This window comes from Zea mays, chromosome 2 (assembly GCF_902167145.1).
Source record: "Zea mays cultivar B73 chromosome 2, Zm-B73-REFERENCE-NAM-5.0, whole genome shotgun sequence".
In the NCBI taxonomy this organism is placed as follows: Eukaryota; Viridiplantae; Streptophyta; class Magnoliopsida; order Poales; family Poaceae; genus Zea; species Zea mays.
The window spans coordinates 165,694,838-165,703,583 of NC_050097.1; the positions used below are offsets into that span (position 1 = coordinate 165,694,838).

The 8,746-nt window shown below is 43.1% G+C and overlaps 2 protein-coding genes across 4 annotated transcripts; both read right to left on the reverse strand.

Annotated features, from left to right (window-relative positions):
- Positions 1 to 2,836: 2,836 nt before the first annotated feature.
- On the reverse strand, positions 2,837 to 7,808 carry LOC103647229 (GT1 superfamily protein). 3 transcript variants are annotated; one of them, XM_035965387.1, is made up of 5 exons: positions 7,198 to 7,808; positions 7,020 to 7,091; positions 6,773 to 6,828; positions 3,422 to 4,151; positions 2,837 to 3,335 (listed from the first exon to the last, which is right to left on the reverse strand). In XM_035965387.1, the coding sequence occupies exons 4-5, from the start codon at positions 4,149 to 4,151 to the stop codon at positions 3,151 to 3,153; spliced, it is 915 nt and encodes a 304-aa protein (XP_035821280.1). In that variant the 5' UTR covers positions 6,773 to 6,828; positions 7,020 to 7,091; positions 7,198 to 7,808; the 3' UTR covers positions 2,837 to 3,150. The 3 variants fall into 3 exon arrangements, with proteins under 3 accessions (XP_035821280.1, XP_020404041.1, XP_020404042.1); XM_020548452.1 differs by lacking the exons at positions 2,837 to 3,335; positions 3,422 to 4,151 and adding exons at positions 4,172 to 5,018; positions 5,095 to 5,415; XM_020548453.2 differs by lacking the exons at positions 2,837 to 3,335; positions 3,422 to 4,151; positions 6,773 to 6,828; positions 7,020 to 7,091; positions 7,198 to 7,808 and adding exons at positions 4,173 to 5,018; positions 5,095 to 5,674.
- A 22-nt stretch (positions 7,809 to 7,830) lies between these two features.
- On the reverse strand, positions 7,831 to 8,523 carry LOC100278103 (uncharacterized). Its single transcript, NM_001329110.1, has one exon. It carries the CDS (start codon positions 8,521 to 8,523, stop codon positions 8,056 to 8,058), a length of 468 nt encoding a protein of 155 aa, NP_001316039.1. The 3' UTR covers positions 7,831 to 8,055.
- Positions 8,524 to 8,746: the final 223 nt, after the last annotated feature.

Below are 8,746 nucleotides of genomic sequence, written 5' to 3' on the forward strand. Positions count from 1 at the left end.
CTAGTCTGGAGACCGGTTTTCAATGGGTTTTTAAATTTTCGTTCAAAATTCAAAAAATAAAAATAAAAATAAGGAAAATGATTTAAAAAAAACTAGTTGTTTTTATGACTAATTTGGTATATCCCATATTATTTTTTAAAAATTAACATTAAAAACAACAAATTTCGCCGAGAGATCCAAATTTCATTTAAAAAATGAAAATGTATACACCAAATTAACCAGAGAAAAACATAATTTTATCAAGAAACAATGAGTTTCCACCGAGAAACAACGAATTTCGCCGAGAAACATCAAAAGCCGATCGGCAAATCCGGATCTCGTTTTTCAAAATTTGAAAAATCAAACCGCTCGAGAAATTCGAAATCCACCATTTTTCACGTGGTTTTGTCACACCCGGATTTAGGGGCACCAAACCCGAGCACGAATAATTAAATGTGTGCTAGGATCCAGTCTCACACATATGATGACTCATGAGACAGAAACGAATGTCGCATCATTAATATATAACGGAGTTCTGTACAAAATAGATAAATAATTACATCATACGAAGACAACGATCCAACAACCATAGTTGACTGGGAGACGACGACCTAGACCACTCACGAACTCATCACAACATCCTTTATGCGCCTCATCCTATGGTACCTGTTCTTGACCTGGGGGAATGTGAGTACAACAAAGGTGAGCTCACATACATTCATCGCTAAACAAGTTGTGAGGAATAATGTGCATGAGCTCACTTACAGTGGCGATCATGTGAAGTGTAAGGCTTACCAAAGGAGATAGTTAAAGCTGAGCATTGCTTTTAGAGTTGGTCAAAATTTTATTAGCAGTTACTAAGTATAAGTAGATACCAACTCAAATAAACAAGAGATCAAATTAATAATAACACCCACAATACAATGCATATGACAAATTAAGTTTAGTTCCATAGTTTAATCATGTGAGTGTCCGAGCCGCTCATGACCGTGAGCATGACTCATATACCAGTTTTACACTCTGCAGAGGTTGCACATCTTTACCCACAAGTCGTGTTATCCATTTACTAAGGGATCGCGACTTCCCATTCATCTCTGCCGAGGAGACGAGGCACGGTAGCACTACGAGGCCTTTACAAAGTTCCACTAGCTTCAAAAAACCCGCTACGGTTTCTGAGAAGGGCAATATAGGAATCCCACGTCCGAAAAGCCATTGCAGCATGATCGACCCGAGAACCTCCCTATACGCAGCTCCTCTACCGCCCTTGCCCCTTTCGGGTAAGGTAGTCCTCCACTAACTTTCCTAATTAGTCAGCCAAGGGCATCTCATACCACCCTTGTGGTACCACTGTTTTCTCGGGTGGTTCTCCATGTTCCAATTAACATAATGATCTTATCATGAACCACAATTAAAACAACGACATAACTGGAAACATGATCATGATGTTACATTAATTTACTAAAACCAGGTAGAGCAATAACAAACTACCCAATAGTTCTTTTGTCTGCAAGGTGTGGGATAAACAATGCTAGGGAAGCCTATTAGGTCCGATCAAATTAACCTCAGCATGTCACAGTGATTAACAAGAACATTATTAGGTAAAGAAGAGTGATCAAGGGCACAACTTGCCTTAGACTCGAGATTCCCAGGTACCATGTTGGTCTTCGGGTGACTCGTAACCTCGCTGCTACTAGTAGCAATACATATAAATAGAAAAGAAGTACATAAAAATAACAATACACCAAACATGAGAACAAACAGCGTAAGAACATTCTACGTGCTGCTACGAGGTCATAGGTTCGAGAACCACTAAAATCGGAGTCATGGTTAGAAGTTTATGATTTCCGAAATATTTATGTGATTAAACAGGAAACTATGTTCTATGTTGATTGTTATAAACCATGTGAAAAAGGATATTCTAAATAAATAACTAACTTAAGTTTAATCCAAGTTATAGCTTAATTAGAAATCATATGTTAGTCAACTTATTACTATAGACAGATTAACTTTGACTAGAAAGGTTAATCCACTAACATAGGTTAAACAAAATACCTATTTATAAAAGTTATGAGACATGATCAAATAATATTGTTTCTAGGTAGGTAACTTTATTATGGAACTAACGCAACTGGAACAGACTAAAACGGAGTTAAAACGAGCAATACAGGACTTAAATGAGTTTTAGGTTATTTTTATAATTAAAACGAGTCCTAGAGACTTATTTGCAATTTCCAGGGACTTCCGCGTAATGTTCTTACTTCACGGGTGGATGGCGGCTATATTACTGTAAAGGTCAGGGGCTCTTTTGCTATTATGTTGGCCGAAAGGGTATCGTGACGTCCTAGTCGTAGGATCAGAAATCTGCGCCCCGGATTAGATCTCCTGTTATACGAACCGGCATACGGGAGTTGATATGCCCCACCCACGACGCAACACGGATCTGCGGCGGAGGATGGCCATCGATGAAAATTCTGGGTCCCCCGGTTATCAGACCCACGTTGTGAGGCCACAATTCCATCTTCGAGGCATAGTGAAACATCTTGGGCGTGGCTCCGAGGTCGTGACAGCAGCGAGCGCTTGAATTGATTATGGAAGCTTCCTCCGCGCCTGCTACTCTGCCCACGGTTTCGCCCAGATGATGGGCGTGTTTGGTTCGGCTTTTTTCTGACCAGCTTTTCTGAAAAGCTGGCCGTGGGGAAAAGCTGGCTGTTGGGAAAAGCTGGTGGGTAGAATTTAGGTGTTTGGTTCGCCAGCTGTGCAGAAAAGCTGTTCGTGAGAATCTACGTGTTTGGATAATCAGATTCTCATATTGCAGATTCTGTTCGAACAAACGATAAAATGAAACCCATAACGAAGAAAAGGTCATTACACATTAATTAGTGGAGTTGTTTACATCATAATTACCGTTACATTGACATACTAACCTACGACACTAATGCATTAACAATTGCATCTCGAAAAGCACTCATGTCTAACTCATCAGATGTGCTACTACTACTCTCACCTAAAGGTACATCATGACTGATGCTATTAGGTCCTAGTTCATCAAAGTCTCTATCGTGTAGAGCACTCTCTCTAATGAAGTTATGCAATGTCATACAAGCAATAACTATCTTGGATTGTTTGGTAAGCGAAAATGAAGGGAGACTTAATAGAACTCTCCACTTCATTTTAAGCACCCCCAAACGATCGCTCTATTACATTGCGTAGCGAAGAGTGTGCATAGTTGAATACTTCTTTGCTCCCAATAGGTTGCCTCGCATTTTGCCATTCAGAAATGTGGTACTTCTGACCCTTATAAGGTGCAAGGTAGCCCTTTCTATTTGGATAACCTGAATCGACAAGATAGTATTTACCTGCACAAACATGAAATACAAAAGTTAAATACTTAAGCCATTAATGAATAGCATATGTCATAAAAAGAAGGTATATAATTATATACCTTCTGGTGGCTGGGGGAACCTGTCCGCATAAGTTATCAAAGTATTTTGTAATACTCTAGTGTCATGTACGGATCCTGGCCATCCTGTGACAACAAATGTGAACCTCATATCGAAGTCACAAACGGCCATTACATTCTGCGATGCGTAACCGTGCCGTCCAATATATTTGGCTTGCTCCGAGGCCGAGACTACCGCTGGAAAGTGACTACCATCAATTGCTCCTATGCAATCCTTGAAGTGTGGCCAAAATCTCGCCTCTCGCAAACGAGGATGAATATCGATGAAATATGGGTCTTTGGGCTTAATTATGTCAGATGACATCTTGAACAGTGCATCAAGGACTTCAGTATACTTGCGACTAATTGTTTCCAAGGAGTGACCAAACTTATTCCTTATCTGCCTAAATGATTGTGGACCCCCACATGCCCACAAGAAAATGCCAAGTGCTTCCATAGTACTAACACCCCGGCTTGGAAGTAGACCATAATTGTCCACCAATGTGTCATGCAATCGTCTAAAAATAGTTCGTCGCATGCGAAACATATCGAAGCAGTCGTTACTATTCTCCAACGTTCTCTCCACCCATTGAATACCAGTTTCAACCAATGTTCTTCTAGGAACCTGACTGAAAGTCCTGCCCCAAACGTCTACAGCATATATAGCAACCACCAATTCTGCATCTGTGTCATCCATTTCATTATCATATGTGTGTGCAGCAGGGTCACACATCTGCATGCACACAAACAACAGAGACATATTCATATGTAACCACAGTTTGTAAGTCACATAATAATGTACAACCACAGTTTACAAGCCACATATATTCAGTATTCAAAGGAGACAGAAAGTTCATAGATTCACATTGTTCACAAGCTGACAACTCTGATTATTGAAATACAAGTTCAACTCGAATATCTGGAAAACTGTTTCAAAGGGAAAATGAAGCGCACGACAAGTTTATTCCTCACAACAATAAACGACAAGACTCATAAAACAGACAGAAACAACGATAATACTGAACATAAGCCTCTGTTGTCGGACGACCAGCAGCTAAGTGCACTTTTTAAGATCTATCTCGTAAGCATTGCGAAGCCAAGCGATCCTTCCTTCTTTTGTCTGCAAGTTTGCCAAAACATCTCTATACTTTTTCTCAATCAATAGATGAGTGGCAAACAAATGTAGTTGGCTGCCTTCTGGTGATCCATCATCCATGACTTGTTGCAACTGCTTTTTAATCTCAAGTTGAACTGGGTCATTGTCGGAAGAGGTAATGGACTTGTTAGTGGTCATTGAGCGCGACTCAAAAGCCTCCACTAGTCTTCTCATGTACTCTTCCCTCGAATCTTTTTTCTTCTTTGGTTTAGGAGAATCATGGCGCATCTTACGCTTCCCACTAGCATTTGTGCAGGGGTCAGGTGTGCTGTTTTCACCCCCACCTAAAGTGGCTTCGAAATGATCATCAGATGATGAATTAGCATCCTCGACGCCAGGAACCAGGGTTCTTTCATTTGTGCAGACAATGGGTCCAAACATAGCCTTTAGCTCGTCCTCATTCTCTAGGGGGGCTGTTTTGAACATAATACAACCTGGCATTGCCTGCACCAACATGGTAGTTCCTAGTTTGAGATGGCCAATACTATTGTTAGTCTAGAAAATAAATAGATCTACTTACTTCATTTTGCTTGGCCCACCGGTCATCTGGCACACTGATTGAACCAGTATGAGGGTCTCGACCAAGACCTGTAGCCCTTTCATTAAGAGTTTTCCACTGCGTGAACATTCTCTTCAACGAATCCCACTTATTCTTCATTTGATCCCTTGTGTAAGTGCGACCAGTGCGTTCCTTAAACTTTCTTATGAGGTTAGCATACCCTTCGGCGTTTAGGAAATGTTGTGGCCTGTTCCGTGCATTGACCTCTTCTACACATATTTCTGTGTAAATTTTTGTTGCTCTACTATCCCACTTAGCAATCACTTTGCCAGACTTGTCCATCTAGTGCGAAAGAGTGTACACGATTCATATTACGTATTGAAGTTCAGTTACTAAGACAACAAATATAAAAGGAAACTGACCATAATAAAAGTAGTACCATAAGCAGTCACATTCGTTTGGCATAATTACATATAGGGACTGACGACATAAAAGTGCTGCTGAAGACAAAAGCACAATGAACAGGTTACAAAGTCGCAAGAACCAAAAGGCGGATCTATCCCAGTCACACTAACACCTGACTCTAACATTATCCAACTTAAACTTCATTGTCACTAAATGATGGCATTTGGTCGGAGTCATATTCAAGACCCCAGAAGTTTGCGAAGTGCTCAGCAAAGTCCCAATCCGGACTAAGGTACTCGTCAGCAGGGGTGGTGAGGACAAGGCTGACGGTTCATAGTTGCTTTGACCAGGGTTGTTTACGTTGTTCACGTTGTCCAAATTCTCTTGCAACACCAGAGAGTCTTGCTCAAGCATGCAAGCAATGTCCTCCAATGCTACACGTAATTTGGTAGCCTCAAATGAGGTCAACCCGCGTCCTGGACGGATTGTTTCACGAGCTACGGAAAATATCTTGTCCGCAATCTCTTGCATCCTTCCAATTGCCTTGTCGGCTATGGAGTCTGCTGAATCCATCTGATGTGGATTTAGGTGGTTAGTGAACTAGACAGTAGGATAATGTACTTACATCCAATGAGATACTCTACAAAATTAGGGTTCAAGCTATAATCATGCAGTGACGGTTATCAATGGGCTCCATAAGTGGGCACTAACAAAAACCAAGGTCACAGCTAATTTATATGTTGTGAGTATGTCTAGAAAGCATGTATGCTTAAACCACATCAGTTGCATAGCAGTGGTGCCAAGGTTTTGGAAACTCGATCTGTAGTTAACTATTCTAACCAAAACTATTACTTGTACCTTCACAGAATTTTTGTGTGTTCTATGAGCTATGCAATCATGACATGGGCAAACAAAATCCTTGGACTTTCGCTTGTTGACCTCTATAACCCACTAAATACAGCTGTTTCCACCGACCTCTCAACTATTTTTCTTGGTGCCCCAGTTTACACAGGAAGGGTCATTCCGCTAACTGCCCAATAATTATCCGAAATGTGATTTTCTGAACATTGTTAGAGCATATCCATGAGTTCCCAAAAATCATCCCCCTACAAAACAATTGATGAAGCCATTGACCCCTACCATTGAGATTACTTCTCTTATCCTAACCGTGGACTCATTGTTTAGGTCTAGTGAGTTTATGAACTAAAACAAGGCCATCGACCCACGTTCTTGGAACACTTAAACTGCATCAATGCTGACAAATAAGTAAACCACAAATTGATATTCACGTTACCTTAGCTTCAGTGGAGGTTGGTACCGAAGTCCTAGATTCCTAGTTGATGGGGTAATCTGTATGAGAAATAGGACAATAAATTCGTTAGTATCTCCATCGAAACCCGATCAGATGTACGCAATAGACTGCACATTACGAATTAACCGAAGAGGATCAACCGTAAACACTACGGGGAACGGGGTCGAGGGAAAACACACGGAAAGCGGCGCCGGCTGCAGATTAAGGATCAGGATGGAGGCGAGCCTACCTGCTCAGACGACGACGTGACGGGGAGAAGGCTTGAGGACGGAGCTGCGACGGCGGCGTTCGTGCGGCAACCCTAGGGAAACAGAAACGCTCAAGGGTGCGACAACCCGACGGGAACGAGACGCGGCGAGGGAGGAGAATACACGGATGGAGGAGATCGAGGAGGTGTTCGCCCGTACCTGAGAAGCCGCCGGTGTGGGGAGGAGAGGGAGCGACAGTGTGGGGAGGAGCGGGAGCGACGGCGGCTCGTTGGGAGCGCGACAACCCTAGCGCCGTATCCCAAGCGTTGCGTAGAAGCCAACTGAAGGCCGCTTCTCGGGCGCTGTAGGCGGGTCGCTTCTATGCGAAGCGCTGCGACGAAAAGCCGCCTGAGAAGCTGGCCGTTTGGATACAGCTTCAGCTTCTGGCGGCCAGAAGCCGCCCAGAAGCTGAAACAAACAACCACGATGCTCTCTCGCTCGCGGCTGCTTCGATAACTGGGGATGGGATCGCACAAATATATGCCATCACCTGGCCGGCCACGGACATGGATACTGTTAAGAAAACAGTTTGGATCCCGAAGGCCCATGTTGCCCACTTAGCCGAAACCCTAACTTTGCACTATATATAGAGGATGACACTACCATTTATTGTAACCAGTGAACAGAACAGATGAATGAGAATACTAGTTCCTCGCATATCTTTGTGTCTCATGTGTTTATGAGTTAAGAAGCCTTTGGACTACACTCGGTATCAAAGGGTTTCTAACACGTTATCAGCACCATTGCTCTTCAGTAGTTCACAAATCAGTAAGGTAAGTTCACTCGCCATTAGAAAGTTTCTGCATTTTTTAGCCCATTTCTCTTCCGACGGGCATAAACACAAATGCACACATGAAACAAAAGAAAAACATCTCTATAGCATATTTTATCTGTTGGCTTGAAGCTGACATGCAAATTACAAAGAAGCCAGGAAGAAAAAGCGTCATATGTTCTAATGGCTTCGGCGCTGCAGCCTAACAGAAAGAAGCAGAGAGGAGTTGACACTTTCACTACTGGTCAAGCACATGGCATACTGGCATGTGAACAAGCTTTAGTCATGTTTTTGTAATTACCGTGAAACTTTATGAGCCATAGCCGCCGCGCCAGAGCATGCGAACACATGGGTGTGGGCCTTGTCGATGGTGCACGCCGCCGCCGTGAGCAGGCGCACGGCCACTGGCTGTCGCCCTGCATGTGTCGAAGTTGAAGGACTGTGCTGTTGAAAGTTGCAGTGTGTGCACCAGCCACGGCACGAGCACGCAGGCGCAGAGCGGCGTAGCCGCAGCACAGCCACAGAGCGGCGTAGCCGCAGCACAGCCACGCAGGCACAGGGCACCGCCTCGCAGCTCCGGCCCAAAGGAACCCGGGCTCGGGCGCACCACCACCATCGGAGCACGGACACGGCCGCGGTTGAGAGCTGGCAGCCGCCGCCACCCCTGTCCTTCGGGCAGAAGAAGAGAAGAGAGAGAAAGAAAGTAAAAACATAGAGAGGGATAGGGTTGACAAACCCTAAAAATAACTTAGATTGGGCCATTTGGGCCGTTGCACCCTATGTAAACTACGTGGTTTTTCCCTTTTTACCTCTTAAATTATAGAAAAGTTCATAAATAATCATGAAAATGCTGAAAATAGTAAAAAATATTTCCATGCAATAATTGAGATCGAAATTATTCCCTATTTATACATTTATATATTATATTACTTAGCA

Coding starts and splice junctions, on each gene's coding strand:
- LOC103647229 (XM_035965387.1), bottom strand. CDS start 4,151: ATGTGTGACCCTGCTGCACACACATATGATAATGAAATGGATGACACA. Junction 3,336..3,421: donor GTTCCCCCAGCCACCAGAAG/GTATATAATTAT, acceptor ATGTTTGTGCAG/GTAAATACTATCTTGTCGAT.
- LOC100278103 (NM_001329110.1), bottom strand. CDS start 8,523: ATGTTTTTACTTTCTTTCTCTCTCTTCTCTTCTTCTGCCCGAAGGACA.